Genomic DNA, 22,605 nt, shown 5'->3' with positions numbered 1-22,605 from the left:
GAAAAGATCCACCTCCTCGTTCCCCCCTTTTTGAATCTTGGGTATCCTCCACATCTCACGACCCGCTCACATGATAACCTCATTGGCAACATCCTGGGAGAGGAAGGTTAGCAACAAGTTCACCTGGTAGCTCAAGATTATATGCTTCGCACTCACCCTCTTAAGCTCCTTGAACGGCAGGCACACGCAGTTCTGCACGCGGACCTCGTCTCCGACTACGCACTCCTTGCCCAGGATGGTGATGGCCTGCACCTTGACGCCGTTCTTGATGATGCTGGTGTTATGGCTCGTCACCGGGGTGGGCGTGCCCTCGACGCGGGCCCAGGCGCCGACGCGGCTGCTCCATCCGATGATGGAGTAGAGCACGCACGCGTCGTGCCTGATCTCGGCATCCTCCAGCACGATGGACTCCTTGACGCGGGCGCCCGCGCCGATGATGGCCCGAGGGCCGACCGAAACGTTGGGCCCCAGCTTGGCCGTGGGGTGCACCTGGGCCGAAGGGTGGATGTAGACGGGAGGGATGATGTTGGTCGAGGGCTGGGCGAGCTCCGTGGAGCCGTTCTGCAGGGCCTTTTGCAGGTAGAGCGCGTTGGCCGGGATGGCGGAGCCGGCGGTCTTGATCTGGCGCCAGAAGTCCTTGGTCTCGTAGACAAAGAACTGCTTGTTGTCGGCCATGTCGCTGAGGATGTCCTGCTCGAGGCGGATGACCTCGCTCTTCTGACTCTCTTCCTCGTCGATCAAGAAGGAACTCGCCAGGTTCTCGGAGGAGCGGTACGAGGCGAGACGGGGCCTGTCGTTGCGCCGCTTGATGGCGCTGCGGATCGAGGGGAACAGCGCGTCGGCCGAGAAGAGGTAGACGCCACAGTTGATCAGGTTGGAGATGTAACTCTCGGGCTTCTCGACGTAGTGCAGCACCCGCCGCGTGTGCGAGTCGGACACGATGCAGCCAAAGTTGGTGGCGGCCTCCTCGCTCACGCGCGTCCCCAGGATGACGGCCTCGGCATCCTTTTCATCCGCCAGCTGGAGCATCTCGTTTAGCGGGAAGCTGCAGCAGACATCCGAATTCAGCACAAAGATGTGTTCGGGGCGGCCCTTGAGGATGGCATCGCGGAAGTGGTACAGGCCGCCGGCGGTGCCCAGGGCCTGGTATTCCCGGAGGTACTTGATGGAGAGGTTGGTGAACTCGGTCGAGGCATCCTTGATGAAGTCGCGGAACACGGATTCTTCGTAGTAACCAATCAGATAGACCTCGTGGATCGAGGGGACCTTGTTGATGGCGGTGAGGCAGTGCCAGATGATGGGGTGGCCGGCGACGTCGAAGAGGGGCTGGGCGAAAGCGAGAACGTTAGCATCGCCGGTGCGAAAGTCAACTGGACCCGACGGCGCGCATTACCTTAGGGACGTCGAGGGAGAGCGGACGAAAGCGGGTGCCGCGAGAGGCACCTCCGACCTGCATAAGTTCCTGTCAGCAACGCCGAACTCAGGCTCAGTAACTCGGTGAGGCAGCAATTGCCCGCCCTCGACCTCCCCCCCTCCCCCCGCGGTTCCCCGCCAAAAACAACTGACCAGAATCACGGCTTTGGTGGCGCCGCCAGCGCCACTGGGCTTATCGCGGAGCGGAATCTGCAGAGACATGGTGAATGGCTTGGTTAGACGGGACTCGGTGTTGCGTTCGAGAGCGTGGAGCGGTAGAGACTCCTTTTTGGCGAAGGAGGGGCGTAGTAGCTCGCAGTGATGAATGCCAGATGTGGGTAGGTAGGGCCTCGACCACCCTGAAAGTGGTTAGCCATGTGAAGCGGTGTCAGCGGCACAGGCAGGGGTAAGGCTGGGGAAGCATTTACTTGGCCCGTGCGTTGCCCCTCAACCAACACAAGCTCCCTTCGTGTAGTTAAACAAGTTAATCCGTACACAGTGTTGCTACGCCAAATTCGTCCACCAAACATCCATTATTATTCAAGTATCGCCTGGACCCCAAGGCGCTATTGAAGACATAAGTATTTCAGGAATGTAGGTCAGCCTCTCTTTCTCGCTTCTCTCTCGGCGAATCCTTTCAAAATGGTACATTTTCTGCCGCACATCGAACATGGAAGCTGTGCCCGGGGCAGATTTCTTGTTGCATAGGAATGCTGTAAATAGTGACTCGTCACAATTGCTTCGTTCAACCAAAGCCATGGAAGCTCCGTATGACTCTTTCTGGAGCTGTTCTCAAGGTAATTAGACTTGGGGCATTCCTCGGCTAGAGCAAATTTTGTTGGACTGTCAGTATCGTTCATATCTATCAAAGCCCTAATGAATTGTTTGCGAATCGGTCACACAGCGTCCTAGCAAGACGAGATTGGCTTTGGCTGGCTCGTTCAATGATCAACGTCGGCGCGGCGGTCGATGAGGTCTGTATCGAACATGGACCTGGTAAGGCTAAAATAGGTACTTTGGAATTACCTGGTAGGTATTAGACCATAGAGAGTGATGCTAAGAGGAAACGGAAGAAAACATAATTACTTAACTACCCAACCTGACATCCCAAATCTCAATTTGTTCACAAAACGGTGACGGCACATCTGCACTGGGCTGGGATATTGACACACAGTACATCAGAAAGGAGAACACTTGCTGAGCTGTTGGCATTAGCACTAAGGTTGATACGCTGTCTCTGACATAAGCGGAGAGGCAATGAGACTTGCTCTACCACCAAATCAGCCCGAAGATGCCGATGTGTGTGGTTTACTTTAGCAGTATCCGTACAGTCATTTTTAAATCCAAAGACCCGTTGAATATTAGACAATTTGCAAGACCGATTTCAAGACACAAAAGCACTTGTAATCCGTAGAGTGACTGCATAGGGCATGCACACTGTGGCGTTTTGACCAGGGTCACGTCACAGTTCCCCCCCCCAAACTTACCAGTGCTTGCGTGAATCGCGAAGTCAATTAGTTAAAAGAACGCGTCGCGCCGCGCGACGAAGCTCCAATCGTGGTCGGTTAGCCCCACATTTTCCAGCCCCTTTCAAACACGCTTCAATCTCTGACACTTCTCCTGGTCAAGATCGCATTTGTTACTGTGGTCTCTCACTTTCTCCTTCGCTACTAACAGAAGCCATCCTTGGCGAGAGTGTAAGCCGAGAAATGCTCGAGAGCATACTCCTGGCCATTAAATCGTTCAAGAACATCATCCATTCCTCATCTGGGCTCTTTGCGCTCCCTTCCGCTCCCTTACTTCTCTCCTTCACCCTCTCTTCTTCGACTCACTTTGAAAGTCGCCCTTTTCCACCCGCAACTTGTAATTCAGTCGCCTCCACAGCTATATGGTCTTTCTCCTTTGATTGTGGATGCTCCTTGTTGTCCTTGTAACCGGTTTCTTAGTCTAGATCATTGCAGCCGATGCCATCTGGCGATTAGTTTCGTTTAAACCCACCAGTCGGAACAGGCAAGTTTTTCAAACGATGCCTCGCATCAAGCAGGAGAGCGGCAGAATCCGGTCCATCACAACGCCGGACTCGATTCCGGATGTCCAATCTGAAACGCCTAGCGAGCGAGATCAGAGGCTCCGTCTCATTCGTTCGGCAGCGCGTGAGTTCTTTTCCTCAACTTAATCAGTGGAAAATGGAACCGACTGACCCAGGTCCAGCAAGCATCGACACCCGAATTCGACCCCCGACCGCTTCCGGCCCGCCCCAGTTCGAGGAAGACGAGGGCGACGACTTGATCATGATGCAAGTTCGACACAATCCCAAAGCTGAGCACGACATTATCATGGGTTCACAGAGTGTTCAGGGCTCCTTTGTCGGAGCCAACCGAGCACTTCGCGGCATTGGCCAGAAACTAAAAGATATCAACGATGCCCTCGGCGAGCTGCAAGCCCGCGGCATCCAACACGTCGCCAACCTCCCGGAACTGGTTCTCGTGGGCGACCAATCCTCCGGGAAATCAAGTCTGATGTCCGCCATTGCCGGTCTCAGTCTGCCCCGGAGCACCGGAACCTGCACGCGCTGCCCCATCCACATTCGTGTCTCTCGCGCGGACGAATGGTCCTGCCGCGTTTTTCTAAAACAAGACTACGAGTTTTGTCCGCCCAACCATCCCCTTACGGAGCGGGATGTCACTTCGACAAACAAGTTCCCTCCCTGGGTGAAACTCGACCCCAGCCGCCAGGCGCGGCGCGAGTTCAAAACCGTGCGAGACCAGTTAGATTCAGAAGAGATCGAGACTGTTCTCCGCTGTGCACAAGTGGCCATACTGAACCCGTCGACTCACTACCAGTTCTTCATCCCAAAGTCAAGGGGTGAGGTCCCTGATAGCACCCGGGAACAGCATCTGGAACAAGTCAGGAAGAAAGAGGAAAGGGCCGAGGCCCAGTTCTCGCCTAATACCGTCGCCCTAGAGGTCAAAGGCCCCGATCTCGCGGACCTCAATTTTTACGACCTGCCTGGTGTCTTCATGACAGCGAGGCGTGCTGAGGACAGCTTCCTGGAGCGTGTAGTGCAGAACCTGACCCGCGAGTACATCTCCCGCCAGAGCGCCATCATCCTGTGCGCGGTTCCCATGAATCAGGATCCAGAAAACTCCTTCGCGCTGAAAATCATCAAGGCCCAACGGGCCCACAACCGGTGTATCGGCGTTATGACCAAGGCCGATCTGCTGTCGAGCGAGCACGGTGCCGCCTCGAGATGGCTCGCCATGCTCAACGGCGAAGCCCACCAAACCGGTCTTGGGTACTTCATCACTTCCCGCCAGGGTAGCGACCTGGAGGAGCAAAACAAGATGGAGGAGGCCTTCTTCAATCGTACCGCAGACGCTACAGGCCATTGGCCCGAAGAATTCGACGACTTCAAGGAGAAGTGCGGAGTGGAGAAGCTCAAGGCATTCCTCTCCAGGAAACTGGGAGAGGAGTTTGCCAAGATGTAAGTTGATCGACCCAACAACAAAAAAAAAGGGATCGCCGTTCCCCGCTGACCTAATTATCTTGCAGCCTCCCGGAAGTGAAACACAAGGTTGAGAGTCGTCTCCACGATATCGACAACCAGCTCAAGAAATACCCCGATCCTCCACCAAATCCTGAGCTCGAGATCGTAAAGAGCCTCGCAGAGTTTACCAACCGGGTCAAGGATCGGGTTACGAACCAGGACTTCATGAGCACCTGGGACGCCCGCTTCGGCGAGCCGTTCAAGAAGTTCATCATCAACCTGAAGCCCAAATTCAATGTCCGGGACAACGCCAAGGCTTCTTCAAAGCCGATCTACATCGACCTGGACAGCGACAGCCCTTCCTCGTCTCCGGCCGCGAGGAAACGCTCCGCTCCGTCGACGGACCCGGCCGAGGCCGGCGCCACTCCCAAGCGCCCGCGCGCCCAGAATACCAACGGCGTCGTCAAGACCGAACCGCAGGACAGCCCTTTTTTCGCCTCGTCGACGACCCCCAGCCACGTGCGGAGCGGCACCCCCGCGACGCCGTCTCGAGGCGCCCGGTCGAAGAGCCTGATGGACATCCGCAACCTCATCAGGCGCGCGGCGATCCCGGGGCAGCCCGGCCTCATCTCGGCCACCGTCTACGAGCCGCTGTACATCGAGGCGGCCAAGACGTGGGCCCCCCACCTCGAGTGGTTCATCAACAGCACGTTCGCGTTCCTGCAGGCCGAGGTGTTTGCCATCCTGGACGCCGCGTTCGCGCACCTCAAGAACCGGGCCGTGTACAAGGAGTCGCTCGAGCACATGCGCGCCTTCATCGAGGCGCACAAGGCGGAGCTGCGCGCGCAGCTGCTCTTCATCTACAACCTCGAGTCGCAGCGGCTGTGCACCAAGGACGAGGAGACGCTCAAGCGGCACCAGGCGGCCGAGATGAAGATCCTGGTGCGCCACCGCAACCACTTCCGCATCGCCGCCTTCAACGGCGAGGAGCTGCGTGCCGTCCCTAAGATGGAGGACATGACCGACGAGGAGCGGAAGCAGGAGGAGCTCAAGATGGCCAAGGAGCTCAAGAACCTGGGGCCGGACCCGTTCGAGCCCGAGCTCGCCGTGGCCGCCTACATCCGCGGCTACTACCTGACGGCGGCGAACCGGTTCGTCGACTACGTCTCGATCCACGTCATGTCGGGCCTGCTGCCGCGCGTCGCCTCCGTCATCGACACGTACCTGCACGAGAAGCTCGGCCTGACCGGCCGCGCCGCCACGCAGGAGGTGCTGCAGCGCCTCATGTCCGAGGGCCCCGAGATCGAGCAGAAGCGGCGGGACCTCCGGGCCGAGAAGGAGACGCTCGACGGCGCCATGGACATCATTGTCAACCTGGAGCGTCGTGAGCGCGATCAGGCCGCCGCCGCCGCCGCCGCCGCGTCGCCCTCACAGTTCGGCGGCGGCTTTGACGCATCGCAGGCGGACGGCGTTTTCGAGGTCGGGCATGCAAATGGCGTTGCCGGCGACCGCGGGACCATCTATTCGGGCACCGCGTTCGGCGACGCCTGACGGCACCTTGTTATCGCCGATGTGGCGGAATATCACACTGCGGCTTTGGTGTTTTATTACTTCCTTCTTGTTCTTCTTTCCGTTTGTATTTCTTATTATGGTCGGCTCCAACACATGTTATAGATGGCGTACGATACCACGGCGATGGTTCGGGGTGTTGCAGATATTATCTGGAATGTCTGATTATCAGACCCTAATTACTCGTTTCCGTCCACTGTTAGTCTTTGGAATGTCTGGGAGGAGGGTACCTGTATAAGGCTGCCGCATCTTGTAAGGACGCGGCTTGGGGATCTCGTGTTCCAGTAGGCTAGGGCCTGGACCGCATACGGATTATATTCCGGGATAGAAGTGAAACCGGTGATGTACGTAATCTGCAGGGGCTTACAACGGCTCAGTATGGATCTTAGCTTTGGCTCTGGCTCTTACATAGTAATCCTAACAAGAACAAATGCCTCCTGGTGCCAAATACTGTTTATGGACGAGACACTTTTGATGGCATCGCCTTACCAAACCCACATCGTTTGAATAAAGCTCCTGGTCGCGTCATATTATTATATGGAAACCTTGTGACATTTCCCGCGCTGTACAGAAAACATAGAGACAATAACAGGCTATTCATGGTGAAATGAGTCCACTTCCACTCTCTACAGACAGCGTACCTGACTACTGCCTTCTCCTGCTATGTCCCCTGGGTCATGACCAGCGCCCGGCCGGGTCGGGACTCCTCGTCGTCCGCGGAGCCCTCGTTGTCCTCCTAATCGTAATCATAATTAGACATCTTCGCCCCCAACAAAAGAAAACCAGGTCCGATGGACCTAAGTCATGTGTTGATAGATCTCCCCCGACGTGTCGGCAAACTTCTCGCCGCAGTTGAAGCACCAGTGCTTCCCACACACGCCCTCGACGTGGTGGCACCCGCCCACCTTCGTCGCCACGCCGCAGCCGGGTGCGAGGCACATCTTGATGACCGGACCGTCGGCGCCCTCGTCCTTGGGGCTCTCCGGCGAGGCAGTCCTCGCACAGCCAGTCGTGCACCTGCTCGGGCGGGCCCTGCGCGCAGCTCCGCGGCGCGAACTCATGCGCCCGGGACCGTTGAGGCCGTATCACCCGCGCGCGCATTCGCCGCAGATGCGCTCCCGGCAGCCTTTGCGCCCGCCGCAGGCGAGTCGCAGGTCGCGGTGGGCTGCGGACGCGAAGCAGAGAGAGCAAGCGCGGGCCTGGATGCGGCGGGCGGCGATCCACTGGCGGAGGGTGGCAGCCAGTGCGGCCGCGTTGTGGACCGGCTTACCGCGGATGGTGAGTGCTACGGGAGTGGATGCTGGGAGGAAGGAGATGTTGGAGGGAAAGGATTCCAACGATCCTGCGGCGGCGGAGATTATGTGGTATAGGGAGCGGCTCCCGGATGGTGGCGCCCTCGTTGCGGAGGAGCCAGGCCGTCCCGTTTTCGCTGGCGAGGATGCATGGCGTGGCTTCGGCGGTAACGATGGTCGACGGCGTCCCAGCTGTGCAGGCCGGGCACTGGTATGTAGAAGGGTCGAAAGAGGACGGGCGATAGGCGGCGGGCCAGATGACGCGGCTCTTGCACTTAGTGCACTCAACGCAAGGGGCCGTTGTGAGGGTCTGGTAATCGGGGTCGGACTTAGAGGTTATACCTTCTTGCCGGCAGTAATGGCACTTCGGGCGGACATGGAGTCTTGGCGGGTTGTACACCACGTAATTACTGCGCTCGACAGGTCTTCATGGAACACTCAACCCAGGTTCCCAGAGTGGTGTCGGTGTCGGCCGCAGAGACACCTCCTTTTATAAAAGCTTCCTTGACTTCCTTGCTGTCCCAGACGTGCGTCTCCGCGCACGGTCCGCAGACGTGGTTGTCAGCCATCACCGTCACAGACCGGGGAAACTGGCAGATCTGGCAGGTCATCACCGGTCCCAGGGGCGCCTTGTTCTTCTCCGGGGTCCAGCCGACTTCTGCCATGAGTTCCATATCTACGTTCATCTCCAGCAGCTTGTAGCTGACAAGGACGTCAAACAGCTCGCGATCCTCCTCTGTCAGGAGGGCTTTGCTGCCCGCCCCTGGATGTCCCTCGACCACCGCCAACCGGAATTTCTGGTCGGCCTCTAGAAGCAGACTCAGACAATTCACGTTCCATGTCTCCGGAATATCCAACTTGGAGATGTCGGCAGGCGTCGGCTACTCCGGGAACTCCAGACAAACGCCCCCTGTGCGCGTTGAGAGGTAGGCGACCATGGACTCCAGGTCGAGGTCTTCGACCCAGCCGCCTTTTTCAATGATTCCAAACACCCACGTGGGCCTTCTTGTCGCCGCGGCTCAGGGTGTCGGCGACGCTGACCCAGTCGGCGAACAGCTTGCCATTCCCTCCGTACGCGCCGGGCTTGGTGAGCTCGTCCTGTTCCCTCTGCCACGACCCGCCGTCGACCTCGGTGTGCGGAGGCGCGTCGCAGTATAAGAAGATGACGGTCTTGGCCTCGAGACGCATGTGCTCGTAGGCGAGAGCAAGGCCGGTCTTGGTGGCCTCGGCCCAGTCTGCGCCTCCGTGCATTCTCAGGTCCCTGACAAAGGAGAGGAGAGCCTCCTGGGAAGCCTCGGATTGGTGAGCATCACGGCTGTGCCAGCCGGACCACTCGGTAAATTTTCCGTGCTTGTCGTAGTCCCTGTACGTGACGGCGCCAGTCCGGGAGAAGCATGCGGTCATGGCCGAGATGCGTATTAATTATGTCCTGCGGCGACTTGTTCAGAGACGCGAGAAAGCCGCCCCTGGACGCCGTGGCGTCGGTGACAATCAGGAGATCGTAGACCCCCGAATCCGTAGCCGCCATGTCGTCGTCGGCGTCGCAGAACGCTCTCCCACGACGATGCGGCAACAGTAAAGGTGCCGAGGGGCCGATTTAATCTGGTGGCTGAATGCACAAACTCTTGTCCAAAAGCGCAGGGGCAGCGGGAGAGGACCGGGGTGACTGAATGGTAGGTGTAATGTGTGGAGGGTGACAGTGGACTGTCTCCCGGGACTTGGCAATTGGCAAGCGAAAAACAGCTGAGGAGAGAGAGGACGGTCAGACTGCTGACATTTTCTAGTTTAGTCTTCTTATAGCGCGAGGGAAGGTGCGGTTGGTGGGGGGAAAGTGAGCAATACGGCGTAGCGTGACTCAGTCCCGCAAAGTGTCCTTCCTCGATTCGAAGTGTTTGGGCAGGCATCAACTTGGCAGGCTCAACTTGTTCGCCGCTTGACTTAAGATATCCACGGCACTTACCGGATGCATTTGCAAGGGGAATGTAATTTGATTAATTAATCTCTTGACTCGCTGGCGCCTCGCCCATGGTGTTTGTTAAGCGGTTGAGGACGGCGACCAGCATCCAACCTCAACAAGGCAGCTTTAAGAAGAAGAGGCAGGTGGAATCGACGTTTATTAGGCCAAGTTGAGTGAACTGGCTATTACGGACTAGCGTTCTTAGAGAACAAGTGCAGACACCTGCAGCACAGTGCTGAGTGCTGGCCATTCTTGATCAGCATCAAAGCTGAAGTCGCCACGAACTGGCAATCGAAGGAGTATTTAAATTACAGAGCCGCGTGCAACTCGCAAGTGTATACGTATATGCGTGTATGCATTTGGATATGCATGTACAGTACTTATATAATCTGGATATGGACATACAATGCACATACACACAGTCGCATGGCACGCCCCAACCTAAACCATAACCACATCGCCCGGATGAGGCGGCATTTGCCCTCTTAGGCCACCAGAGGAAGCGTCCGACAGAGGCGATACTTCCCTTGTGCCTCCTGCCCTCGACCGCGCTCCGTCTCTCACCCCGCCGTTGCCTAACCCGCCCGCCGGTCCTCTCAGGTCCGCCAACTCGAACGCCTCACCGACCGCCGCGCGCTCCCTCCCGCGCTCGGCGTCCGGCGCCGTAGCATACTGCTGCTGTTGCTGCTGCTGCTGCTGCTGCTGCTGCTGCTGCTGCTCGTGGAGCGACGACGGCGATTCGACGACCACGACGTCTAGCTCGCTCTTGTCGTACGTCGGCGGCGGCGTGGGGCCCCGAGAGCCCGTCGCGAACCCGGAGCTCGCCGTCCCGCCCGTGCCCCATCGGCGGTGGCCCCGGCCATTGTGGGCTCTGTTCGGACGGCGAAACGCAAAGAACCAGAGAGCGCCCACGAGGAGGACGACGGCGACCGGGATCACGACTCCGACGGCGATCTGCGCCGACCGCGGAAGACCCCCATTGTTGTGAGGACCCGCTGTTGCTGTCGGAGTACTTGTCGACGAAGGATGATGGGCCGATGTTGGGGTTGAGAGAGTATTGCTGGGCGTTGCCGTCTGTGACTCGGAGGACGAGACTGGCGTGGCGCTCGTGGTGACCGAGTTCGATGATGTCCCAGAGGACGATGGCCTGGTTGTTGATGCGAGGGAGGAGGAGGAGGTGGTGGTGGTCGTCGTCGTCGTCATCGTTGTTGTTGTTGACGTTGAGATCACCGAGGTGCGGCTTTCGTTCAGGCAATACGGCGACGGAGTATCGGCCGCCATGCACGTCTGCCCTTTCGCACAACAGATGGAGCCGCATTGGAAATCTCCCGTAGCGCACACGCGAGCGCAGCCGGCCTTGTCTGCTCCCGCAGCACAGCAAAAGAAGGCCCCATCTTGAAAGGAGCAAGACTCGCCAGCGCCGCCTATGTAGGAAAAAAAATGTGTAAGCCAATGTCGTACGGTTGTGTGCCCCTTGGAATCTATGCTGTATTATGGAAATTGGAGGAGCTGACATACAACACCATCCGCCTTGGGGGCATGTCGTCTCGTCAGAGCCACAAGTGACCCCATCCGTCTGGCGACTCCAAAAGGCCCCAGGCAGGAGATCGGTTCCCGAAACGGCGGGCCAAGCTGGGCGGAAGAGGAACGCAGCCGGTGGCACTAAACCCGCCGGTTGTCGAGGCCTTGGGTCGCGCATTCTTTTGTATTGTTTCATTCTTTTAATCCGTTCTTGTTAAACAAAGGGCGTCTGGTGTGAGAAAGATTTCGGTATGGCGCGGAGCCACGGGGACAAATCCCTCGAAAATCGGGGGCGAGGAGGGTAATAATCAAAAATCCTGTACCCTTCCTGTTCCTGCTGCGTCCACTTAAGAGCCATGTTGATCGTGATAATGGACCGTGCGTGTGATAAGTCGCCGAGATGAACTGCTTGGCTGTCGATCAACTCGAAGTGGCGCCTCGATCATCGCGGGGATGGATCGAGATTGGTCCATCTGGATGGTGCTTGCCGACCTGCGAGAGTACACTAACTTAGTGTATCAATCATTTGAAAATTACCCACAGGTGTTAGAAGGTGTAAGGATCCGAAAAACACGTGGTATTGATCGTTGAAGCCCGGTTACTGCTCAGTCGCTGTTTGTCGTTAGCGTACAGTAATTAATCAAGTGAACTGGTTTACGGAGTAATTACTAACATCGCGGCTCTCCTACAGCATCCTTGCAATGAGCCTTAAGGTTTTACAACGCTTAGGTACAAGGCAAGCTGAAGCATAGCGTATGTATCCGTAGTGTATACGGGGTTACGCATTATTACATAACCCACCCGACGTCCCGATCCCTGGAGCCTCATTCTCCTTTGGTGGCCGGGGTGCCTGGGCTGCTGCTTCGTTTGTTTCCAAAGTAACTATGGCTCGTGCGCAGCGCTAGGACCACCTTTCGCTTGGTAGGGGCCTGTCCTCAGGGGTCATTCGGCGCAGGTGATTGAGGACAAGGATGGGCCGAAAATCTGAGCAGCGACCGGCCGAGACCACACGCCGAACAATGCGGCAGCCATCACCTTCTGGAGCATCGCCAACGTCCCGCCATCCATGGTTTGGAGGTGCGCATTCTAAAGCCGGCATACTTTCCTTATGATCCCACCGCGCTAGCTTCCCCTGTGCGGGAACCGCTGTAATATTTCCAACCTTTTTTTTTCTCTTTTTGCTTTTTCCCCTGCTTTTGCGACACTTTCTTTTTCGCTTCGAACACCCTTTGCAACTCCCAGCCTCGCGACGTCATGGGGAACTGTTCGTCTTGCCTCGGCAACCGCCGCCGCGATGAATATGACGAGGTAAATTTGGTTCGTGCCATCCCGAGAGCCCTGCCCAGGCTGACGATTTCTTGTTCAGGAGGAAGACGAAGCTCAACACCTCTTCGACGATCCCAACAACCTGCACTATGGCAGCTTCGACCAGCAGCACATGATGGGCCAGGAGGATCCACAAGAGGCCCAAAGAGAGATTGAGGCTCTGCAGAGAGTGGTGGCGCGAACCTCGGAGTATGTCAAGATATCTCTTCCCCCCCCCCCCCCCCGGGCCCCTTCCCCCTTCTCCCGGGCGGCCGGTTCAACAATCTCGGTCGGGGTTATGCATGCTAACCCAGCTATGCAGTGCCATGGTTGACATCTACGAGATCGTACCCCAAGATAAGCCTGCCCAGCCCGCCAACGGTCCTTTCGTCTATATCGGCCAGGATGCGACCACGGTCCGGTACCAGACACTGCTCTCCAAGCTCTCCTCTCAAGACGACCTCCTCTCCGCGGCGCGCGTCGATTGGGGATCTCCGGACGATGACACCATCGAGATGCAGCAGGACCCTGTGCCCATCAAGGTTGACGGGAGCGATAGCCTGGTCGGAAACTTCGCCGATGCAGCAGCAGCCATGCGTTGAAAAAAAAAAAGCCTTTTGGGTCTCGACAGCGTCGATTGCGTGCGGCATCCTCCTCAGTCGTCATTGTATGGGCCAATATGCCTGCCTGCCAGAAGTCCAGCTATGGGGAAAGTAGACGGGGCGGGAGGAAGTTGCTGACTCGTTGCAGCTAACGGCGAGGTCCGCCCGCTCGGAATCTGCTGGCCCCCGGTATCCCCTCTGGTGTTATAGGGTGGCCGAGACACATCAATGTTCGGAAGCCGTGCCACGATGGTTGGAATGGTTGTGTGTGTAGAACGGTTCGCTTGGAGATTTGATACTCTTGGAGGCAGCTGATGCGCCGTTACATATGACTCATTCCCGGCCGTTTGACAAAGTCATGGCACGACGCCCTGACGGCCTGTGGTGGCCGCTTCGACAGAAGAAAGGTGGCCGGGGCCGTCTGTTTTGTACCCGCCTGACCCGATCCATCCAAGATTTTTTTTTTCTTTGTTTCCGACTGGCTTGTTCTTGTCTATCAGGCGCCAATGAAGAAGACGCTTTTTAGCATGTCTTTCATGTATCTCGGAATAGAGCGACGCAGAAGGTCACATACCGATAGTGTATGGCCACAGCCACGTGCCTCGAGGATTCCGGTCCTTGATCGTGTCAATCGCGGTAGGTTCTCCTAATCGCAACAGGCCACCTTGTCCTTGACTCATGTACTGGGCGTCGGAAGCGCTCGATCACCGGCCTCGATCGCTGAGGCAGAGTGTGGCACCTTTCCCATCCCCCGGGTTTCTACATGGCACGTCGCAGCAAACCTGACTTGTTCAAGCTTTGTTTGTATGGATTGGCAGGATCACCTCCCCTTGGCTATGTAGACCGCCACCAAAGTGATCGAAAACGAGAGAGAGCCTGGGTGTGGTTCGACATTCATGGTCGGCCCATTGAGCGGCCTGCAGCTCGCAGATAACTATCCTGCGAGGAGACAGGCCTGCTACAAATCACGAGCGTGGCCGAGGGTCTAAGTTTCGGGCTTTAAGGACGGGGTTGTCTGGAGATGTTCGGGGGTAAGCAGCAGACAAAGACAAGCATGTATGTACATACAACGCAGCCGAGAAGGTCACGCCAGTCAACGCTACCACTCATCAGCCACCGGGCGAGCCCTGAAAGCGACCACACTACGCTACCAGCAAGGCAGTCCAGACTGCTACCCGCCGCCAGTCCCGGACTCCCAATTACCTTGTCTGGCCCACACTTTCGTCGGGGCGGCCCTGGGTTCATTTAAACACTGGTCCTGGACCTCAACTCCCATTGGAACCGAACCGGTCTTCCAACTTGTCAACGAGATGTGAAGGCTGTCTAGTTACTACGCAAGAGCATTCGGGGGATTTAGCCACTCTGCAAAGTCAAGGCTGACCACTCCGTGGCCCAAACAGTGGCCATACCGGAACGCACGCCCGCCAGCCGTGCTGCGTCAGTTACATCCGACCCCCCTCCCCCCCCCCTTTTTTTTAATTTCTTTCCCGCATGTTATTCGTTCCAGCAGGCCGTCTTTGCTGTCCCTCCCCCCCTCATCGGCTGCATGTCCTAGCATGGCATCGCTGGATAAGCAAACTTGACAGTCCTCTTACTACTGGACGCTCTGTATTGCCGACTTATGCTGTCCCATCGCCTTCCTGTTCCTTGGTCAGCCCCCACCCCGTATGCTCATCGTCCTGCAGCCGGACCGGTTACGAGGGAGGTGGATCGAGTGGGATTGCTCCCGGTTCTGCCGTTTGACGGTTTGTTTTTGGTGTGGTCAAAGGCTGCTTCCGCCTTTCTGCATTCTCACCGGTACCATACTGCTGCTAGGGGTTCTTTCTGCAGGTTATCGCTACGGCGAACTGACCCTCAGCGGCCGACGAGGTGAGAAGAGGCGGAGTACCAAGACCAGGCCAGACTGGGCTATAGTTGGAATTTTCCGGACCTGATATCTTTTCCCGATTCTTTCTCTATGTCAAGCCATAGGACAACGGCATCACTTTAATTACTATATAATTAGCGGATGTTCGTGCGAATAAGCACCAGCGGAAGAAACGAGGAGTCCCAAATCTATTCAATTCTCCTGCTGGTAGTAATAATTCTCTTTTCACTAAGCTGTCCTAATCGGAACCCCCATTGCTGAGGGAAAGTCCTGTGTTCCTTTGCCAATTCTTGCCAGGTTTCCCAAACCATACGGTAATTACGGATTGCTTGTCAACAGATGGAAAGCAAACCGAAATATCAGAAAGACCCGATCTGAACTCTCTAAATATCAGCAGACAAACAAACAAACAAAAGAAAGGTAAACAAGAACGGGTACGCCTCGCCTCTTAGGCCTCGCCCCTTTCAAGCGCCTTGCAGCAGCAGTGCAGGTCTGACATACAGAACCCCCCTGACGGGCCGCCTCCTCCCCTCCAGCAAATAGACAAAGCAATACAAACGGGATGAACAAGAGCCGACCCTCTGGGGAAAACCCTCCGGTCCGCTCCGCTCGATTTTTTTTAATAGTTGATGGCGTGCCTCCTGATCTCATGCTCGGTCCAGAGCTGGTTGATCTGGAGGTTGAGCTCCATCATCTCGCGCTCCGTCTTCTCGATGGTGGCGCGGCGGTTGCCCTCGCAGCGCCACCGCTTGACGTCCTCGGCCATCTTGGCCACCCGCCGCTGCTTCTTGTAGATCTGCTCGCAGTGCTTGCACACCTGCGCCTCCAGGTACGTGTTGTAGATCAGCTTGAGCCCGCACGTCTCCCCCGTCCGGTACTCCTTGGGGCACTGCCCCCGGAAGCTGCCCCACTTCCACCACCCGCAGGGCCAGAGCTGATGGTCGAAGTAGCACATGCCTCTTCTTCTTCTTCTTCTTCTCCTCCTTTGCTGCCGGTGCTGGTCGTCGTTGTCCACGCTCGATGCCCTGGGTTTCGCTCCCTCCTTCGTGGTGTGACGGATGAGTGCGTAAGTTGGGGTGTGTAACCCCCCACACTCGATCTCGAGCTGAGCTGCACGCTCTTTTCTTTTCTCTCCTTTTGTCCCTTTTATATGTGTTCTTCGACCTCCTCTTTAAGATGTGTTTCGTCTTGAGCCGTCCGGCTATATGACAGTCGGTTTCTTCGCAGGCTGTTTGGTTTCGGAATCCCACGGATCGACCGTCTCCCTTGGGGCTGGAGAACCCCCGCTCGCCTGGCTTGTTTTCTTTGCCGAATATCAGTCCGTGATTAATAGCGGGCGGCCGAATGAGCAGTATCGGAGTGTCAAGTGGTTGACGCCCTCGCCCAAAGGGCCTGACTGGAAGAATCGCAAGGGTCAGTCTTATGCTCTTCCTTGTCCCAATCTCATCCTAAATCAACACCCAACCCTGAACTACTGACTTGACTCCGAGATTGTCCCAGCAGTGGGTAGTTTACAGGCACCCGAGCTTGACTCACCTCGCTACAGGTGTAGTCAAACACTGAGAAGGGTGGTTCGTACCGACGTCTCAGGGGATGTCGTTTGAATATCAGAGACCGATGGCCCTCTCGTCCTCTCAGGGAGATTGGTGATACTTTGTAGAGAGGCCGCTGAACGAAACCGTGAAACGACTGGTGAGTGTTTTTGGATGGTGATGATATGAAAATAGCCTTTATGTCAAAGCTGTGGCGCGTGGTGAAGCACCAGAGAACCCGGAGAATTTGAGTGGTGAGGACTTGGGAAGTTCTTATACTCGACTTTTTATGCCCCCCCTCTCGAATTCTCAAAGAGGCTGAGGATGTTTGATCTTTGACAACTGTTAATGTGCCTACCAGTCGGTAACAGGGACGAGGTTGGAGGTCACAAATGGTAAGTAGCAACGGTACGGTGACGATCCCGTTCATACGGCCCGAGCCGGGAACTGTACATTTGCTGCCCCTTGTTTCCCGGGGTATGATGTATCGGTTCCCTTAACCTTCAACAGTCAATCATTCTCGCCACCACGTACCTTGACCCGACGACGATGTGCCTGCCCTCTTAGTTAGCCACAGGAGCGAACGCGCGATGCCACCTTTGCCTGGCAAACTACCGCGTCAAAGAGGGCCCGCGTCGGGGTCAAGCTCTGGGTGGAGGGCTGCCATAGGAGCCACGTTGTTCAGGGCCTCATTAGCCAGGGGAAAAAAAAAAGAGACACACAACTGCCAATGTTCTCCACCACCGCTATGAACTCATTGTACATACCCGCCACCAGCTACGTACATGCATGCTACTTCATGGTGGGCTTGGGCGCAGGGCTGCGTGGATACCGAGGTGGCCAAATCAGGAACCGGCCGCTCATCGATATCAAGAGCGGCGACCTTGTAGGATGTACATCGTTGCTACGCTTTTATTTTATTTCATTTTCTTTTTCGGTCTAAAGTCCCCTGCCCATTGGGCTGAGATCTGCTAGTCTGAGCAGTGGCGGGTACGCAGACATGTCTGCATTGCATATCTTGGCTCTCGACAACCTTCTCCTTTTTCTTGCCTCCTCCTTGCCTTTTTCGGGTTGACACTGGTGCATACGTGCTCAGCGCGTCTTCACCTCGGCAACAACTCCGCGTTATTGCGACATTGTGGCTTGCCAGCTCAGATCAGAGCCCAACGGCCATTGTGGCCGGCCCAGTTTGTAACCATCGCTGTCGACAGCTGGACATCGTCAACTACCCCGCTGTCTAACACCAGGAATTTTCTGCCCTGTGGATCATTGGGGGAGGATCTACCCGTGCAAAAGCCTGCGGGAGCCCCTGCCAGGCCCCTTCAGGCGGCCCACATGGCAACATCTTTTCGCCTGGACCTGGTCAGACTGGCCGCAGTTTGGGCCCCAGAGGGGCAGGGGGTGAGAAAATAAAACGGAGAAAGATAAAACGGATGGGAGGAAGAAAAAAAAAAGGGGGGGGAGGGGGGAAAGGGGTCGTGGTCTTGGCTAGAATACCGTGAATGAACGACTGCCAACGAACTGACAAGAAATAGTTCGACCTTCTACTTGCGTAGCAGTGAATGGGCGGGATAACGGAGGTGTGGCCCAAGGTTTACTTGATTGCCAGATTTGGGGTACAAATCATAAAGTTTTCTTGGTAACGTCGAACTCGTTCCGTGACATCCCCAGAACCCGTGCCGAACTTGCTGCTGCGGAGCACTTGCAGCCACACCCAATGATTCCCACGGTAGATGCAGCTCTACTCTCCGGTAGAGAAGTCACTCTTGAACTTATTTGAATTAAGCTGCACATAATGTCGCAGAAGCCACTACCGAGGCTCCGAGTGACTTTTCTTTTCGCCCCTGTCGTTAACCTGTTGACTGAGATATGACCAGATCCTAGTGTCTTGTCCGGACTGAAGGAGGATCCACGCAGCACAGCAACATGCTTTCTCGTATGGGAGATGGCGACAATCCGGTGGAGTGGGACCAAGCCTCCGAGATCCCCATTGTGCTGCGCAAATAGGCTTGGTTTCGTTTCCGAGGAAAGAGCAAGGCCGCTAGCCTACAAAACTGATCACAGATCCCTAGGTCATGTAGAGTCAGCTGACAAGATCATGGCAATTTGTTGCGCTGCTGAGGCACGCTGTCATCAACGTCTTCGCGGTGCGCCGAGCCTCTCTCTCCGCTGGCTCGGAGGGCCACCGGCCAAGTGAACCCCCACAGTCTGCGCGGCCATGTTCAGCGTATTACAGATAGGTCGACCCACTGATCGCGTGAATGGGGGCCCAGATAATTCCCAACTGTGAGCGTACTCCGCTTCTACGGCGGAGGTAACACAATCTGAGGCCATTAAACAGGGTCTGCTCGCAGGAACCTGCTCTCACATGAACTCTTTCCCCCTGTTTTCCCGGGCCTGGGCCGTGCCTAGACCGCGACAAGCTCTTGGTGTGGCTCTGTGGGTGTAGTTAGGGAACTCCACAACGACCCGCCTGCGTAAACGGCGGGAGGTTCGTGAGCCGGATACATGACGTGGCGGCTTGTGACTAGCCGTATATATGCCGGCTATCAGTGGTATTTGCCCCCCTGTGCCGTCCATAATGGGGTTAGTTGCATGGCACGTTGCCGTGGGTTCGGAAAAGGGTAGCATAGAGCTTGTCTCAGCGACTTCTGGAATCCCATTCGACCTTCCATGCGTCCAGAGAATCCTGCTCGAGCCGAGCGTTCAGGGTACATCTCGTGTACACGCATGGGCCCAGGGTTGGCTAGCCAGTATGTCCATGAAACCAGCCGGAGCAAAGGAAAGGCATTGCCACCTGCCCCTCGGAGCCGCCACTTCGGCAACCGACCTGCGTGACCACCGGCTGTAAAGCCGGTCGGCATCGCCAAACCAGCCGATCGACGTCCAGGCGTAGATCGGATTTTGGTATCGTCGTCGGGTTGCAGCGGCGAAGGCCCGAATTAAGTGTGAGGTGTGCGAAGGGAGGATGCATACTTGCCTTCCCCCAGTATCCAGGGTGCTTGTGCCACTTGCGGCTCGAATGAATCGGTATTCCAACTGTGTTGACTCAACTAGATCTGGTTGGAGCTGGCCAGCTCATCAGACGGTCCACTTTGGGGGCGGTGACTTACAGCTCATCTTGCTTCTTGTGGGGGGGGGGGGGGGGGGACCGGATGCAAGTGTGATGATCACAAGTAGCTGCGGGATGAACGGCAAGGTTATGTCACAGGCAACCCCGGGCAGAACAATATCCGGCTCAGCGCTTTGGAGTGCGCCTTTGCATGCTTTTCTTGCCTTCGGGTAACAGAAAAATGCGACCGATGGCCCGTTCCGTGACCGTGTCTTGACATCTGATCTTGCCGTCCCGGTGACTTCTTCGATCTGTGTGAGAATGCAGCTATGGCTTGGCTGACATACAACTCGTTGTCTCGTCGTTTTAGGATGCGGAGCTCGGAGAACGTGCCGGGGGCACTTGACGGTCATCGGGCATGACCTCTACAACCCCCCCCCCCTTGGGGTTGCGCCACGAGTAATTAGTCGATTGCGACATGGGTGCAAAATCGAGAAACGTAAGGATACGGTGATGCAACGTGATGAATCAGAGTGGTTTCTGCGGCCTTCCAAGCGGCCAGGTGGGGTAGATGAGAGATATGTCTTGGGGTTTGACTTATTAGAACCGGCCGGTTACAGTGACCGTGTGTGTTGTTAGCAGGCGTTACGAGGCTCGGCTTCGTGCAACGTCCCACCGTTTGATTCGGGAGTTTGGATTCCGTCAATCCTTTAATTGTTCTGACAACAACGAAAGTCGATTGTCTAATTAGAAGCGGGATCGGCCCGCCCTTCGGCAGAGCGATGTCTACTCTTTCCAACCAACATCTTGATATCCCGTGGCCGACCAGCGTTTGTCAGTCGAAGTGTTGCAGTCATGACTTCCTATTATATCACAGCTGAGTCGAGATGGTGACCATGGTCATCATGGTCATCAGCAGCAGCTCGCAAGAAAGAATGGTTGGGGGTTTGCCGAACTTCCTTTGTTTGCTTGAACAGCTGAAAAAAAAGGCAGGAAACATCCCTGAAGAGGCTCGTTCTGCTCAACGGCTGTGATTTCTATCGTGAATAATCGACGGAACCTCAGTGTTTCCAACTCGGTTTTCAGTTCTGGTTGACTCGATAGTATCGCCGAACCGGCTCACGGTCGGTGCAGGCGTGGTCTTTGATCTTGAGGCGGACAGGGGGTGCCCGATTTAGCTCAAGGCGATCGACCTGGAGTCGAGCAACAGGGATGTTAGTTACAGGGGCCCTTGCGGGAATGCAGGCGCGGAAAAGCTGTGTTTGGGGAACAGCCTCAAGGGGGTTTGATGGGCATTTCTATTGGCTCGCCCAGCCGAGGGGGGCCGGGGGTGCAGGCCACGCACGGCACAGGCCGCAATCACAACAGCAGAGCTTCAAGAGCTCCCCAGAGTGTACCCCGTGATAGCGTGGATAAGGTATGCGAGATAACTCTGGGAAGAAATTTCGGCGATTCAGTGGCCGCGAAGACTCAATGACAGATTGACCTAATGCAATGTAGTAAACGGCGAGCCTGCTGCCTGTTTCGAGCCGCGGGGATGCAACGATTTCGCGGCCAAGAGAAATGTTTTTCTATTGAAGTGGCGACAATTACGTGAGGATGATCGGCGGAAGGAGGAGAGGGTGAGCCTCGAGAAGACACCGAACTCTGTGGTTGCGAGCTTGATGGTAGGAATTGTTTTGCCGTCGACAGTTTCCGCCGTTTCCGCTCTCGAACAGGTAACGCTTGGGGTGATAAGGAGGTCATGGCCGCATCGTTCGAGGCCTGTCCCGCCGATCCGACGTCACACGTCAGTGACGGTAATCAACCCGAGGTTGCTTTCCAGTTTTTGCCAGCGAAAAGCGATGTTTGGCCCGATCAGGCACCAACTGAACTAGGTTACGATACTTAGAATTGTTGATTTGCACGTGCTAGCTAGTAGGCTCTGGTGTTGGGTGTGAAGACTGAGAGCCTCCCAGGAGGCAGACTATATAGGAAGATATGACTAATTAACCGATTCGAGAAAAGTCTGTAAAGGTCTACGACCTCAGCAGATGCCTATGACAAGGGCAGGCAGCAGCTATGTACTGTGCATACCTACTACATACGTAGTATGTACATATGTATGTATGTATGTACATACTCCGCCGATGGAAGGGCTCCCAGAACGGAAGCGCTGCAGGTCCCCTGACAGCGGTTCACGCAATGCACTTGTTCCCTGCCTGCAGAGCAGCGCACATCATTCTCAGCGTCGCCTTGCATGCTACATAGTGGGGCAACATCCGCGAGAAGCGTTGTTATCTGATTCGCAGAAACGTTCTGGCCTGAGAAACAACTCTTCGTTCCTTCCCATCCGAGGTGGGGGTCTGTGGTGCTAAGGCTGCAGTCAGTCAACTCGCATTCAGGGAACGAACTGGTGGCAGGTGCGTCAGCCTCGTCAGCTCGGTGGGGCCACCAATGCCCCGCCTTCTGGTTTGAACTGCTGTCTCGTAATCCGTACAGTGCACACAGGTAGGCGCCTCGCTTGTTTCAAGCACCAGCCGACTGTGAACTATGTAGGTATGTCTGTACGTGTACATATGTACCTTATATATATGGCATCTGTAAGGCACCGGCACGTGCCTTGCATGTTTGCACCAGAGGTCTTGAATGCATTTGTTCCACGAGTAAAATACGGTTCCGTACAAAATTGCCAGTGTCAGCTTGACGAAAGAGACTTGTTGCATAGCTGGTAGCTCTTAAAACCAGTCCTTCGATATCCTCACAGTTGAGCGCGGAACAATTGAACAGGTTGCAAATGGTTTATAAAGAGCCTAGCGAGCATGAAAACGACAGGGTCTGGCAAGAGAAGTCGGTTACGTTATACGGAGTTGTACGGAGTGTAGGTATGTGCACAGTGGAAAGAGGAACTGAGATATCGTGACCGTGTGGGGTACAGTACATACCTCTGTCCAAACATCAGACCAGGCGCGCGAGGGGTCAACTGCTGTGCTGCGCCTGCCGCTGAATCAGGCGCTCCTGTCTCGTGT

The 22,605-nt window shown here is 56.0% G+C and overlaps 6 protein-coding genes across 6 annotated transcripts; 2 read left to right on the top strand and 4 right to left on the bottom strand.

Moving 5' to 3' along the window:
* Positions 1-66: 66 nt before the first annotated feature.
* On the bottom strand, positions 67-1,635 carry P884DRAFT_200413 (nucleotide-diphospho-sugar transferase; the record flags this gene model as incomplete). Its single annotated transcript, XM_069438296.1, has 4 exons — positions 67-93; positions 157-1,326; positions 1,394-1,450; positions 1,567-1,635. 4 exons carry the CDS (start codon positions 1,633-1,635, stop codon positions 67-69), a joined length of 1,323 nt encoding a protein of 440 aa, XP_069297706.1.
* A 1,441-nt stretch (positions 1,636-3,076) lies between these two features.
* On the top strand, positions 3,077-6,950 carry P884DRAFT_292219 (P-loop containing nucleoside triphosphate hydrolase protein). The gene is made up of 3 exons (XM_069444147.1): positions 3,077-3,566; positions 3,625-4,897; positions 4,966-6,950. Exons 1-3 carry the CDS (start codon positions 3,440-3,442, stop codon positions 6,449-6,451), a joined length of 2,886 nt encoding a protein of 961 aa, XP_069297705.1. The 5' UTR covers positions 3,077-3,439; the 3' UTR covers positions 6,452-6,950.
* A 180-nt stretch (positions 6,951-7,130) lies between these two features.
* P884DRAFT_299914 (uncharacterized protein) lies at positions 7,131-9,289 on the bottom strand (the record flags this gene model as incomplete). Its single annotated transcript, XM_069444722.1, has 7 exons — positions 7,131-7,205; positions 7,348-7,465; positions 7,559-7,734; positions 7,808-8,071; positions 8,205-8,642; positions 8,758-9,124; positions 9,201-9,289. The coding sequence occupies 7 exons, from the start codon at positions 9,287-9,289 to the stop codon at positions 7,131-7,133; spliced, it is 1,527 nt and encodes a 508-aa protein (XP_069297704.1).
* Positions 9,290-10,159: 870 nt separating this feature from the next.
* P884DRAFT_243692 (uncharacterized protein) lies at positions 10,160-11,364 on the bottom strand (the record flags this gene model as incomplete). The annotated part of the gene is made up of 2 exons (XM_069440333.1): positions 11,237-11,364; positions 10,160-11,142 (listed from the first exon to the last, which is right to left on the bottom strand). Exon 2 carries the CDS (start codon positions 10,997-10,999, stop codon positions 10,160-10,162), a length of 840 nt encoding a protein of 279 aa, XP_069297703.1. The 5' UTR covers positions 11,000-11,142; positions 11,237-11,364.
* A 1,129-nt stretch (positions 11,365-12,493) lies between these two features.
* On the top strand, positions 12,494-13,146 carry P884DRAFT_299912 (late endosomal/lysosomal adaptor and MAPK and MTOR activator-domain-containing protein; the record flags this gene model as incomplete). Its single annotated transcript, XM_069444721.1, has 3 exons — positions 12,494-12,547; positions 12,606-12,754; positions 12,867-13,146. 3 exons carry the CDS (start codon positions 12,494-12,496, stop codon positions 13,144-13,146), a joined length of 483 nt encoding a protein of 160 aa, XP_069297702.1.
* Positions 13,147-15,632: 2,486 nt separating this feature from the next.
* P884DRAFT_200212 (uncharacterized protein) lies at positions 15,633-15,968 on the bottom strand (the record flags this gene model as incomplete). The annotated part of the gene is made up of 1 exon (XM_069438281.1): positions 15,633-15,968. The coding sequence occupies one exon, from the start codon at positions 15,966-15,968 to the stop codon at positions 15,633-15,635; it is 336 nt and encodes a 111-aa protein (XP_069297701.1).
* Positions 15,969-22,605: the final 6,637 nt, after the last annotated feature.

Source organism: Thermothelomyces heterothallicus (genome assembly GCF_042370625.1).
Source record: "Thermothelomyces heterothallicus CBS 202.75 unplaced genomic scaffold P884_scaffold_11, whole genome shotgun sequence".
Taxonomy (NCBI): domain Eukaryota; kingdom Fungi; phylum Ascomycota; class Sordariomycetes; order Sordariales; family Chaetomiaceae; genus Thermothelomyces; species Thermothelomyces heterothallicus.
Note: the sequence above shows the minus strand (reverse complement) of the source record. Positions and strands in the feature narration are given on the sequence as shown.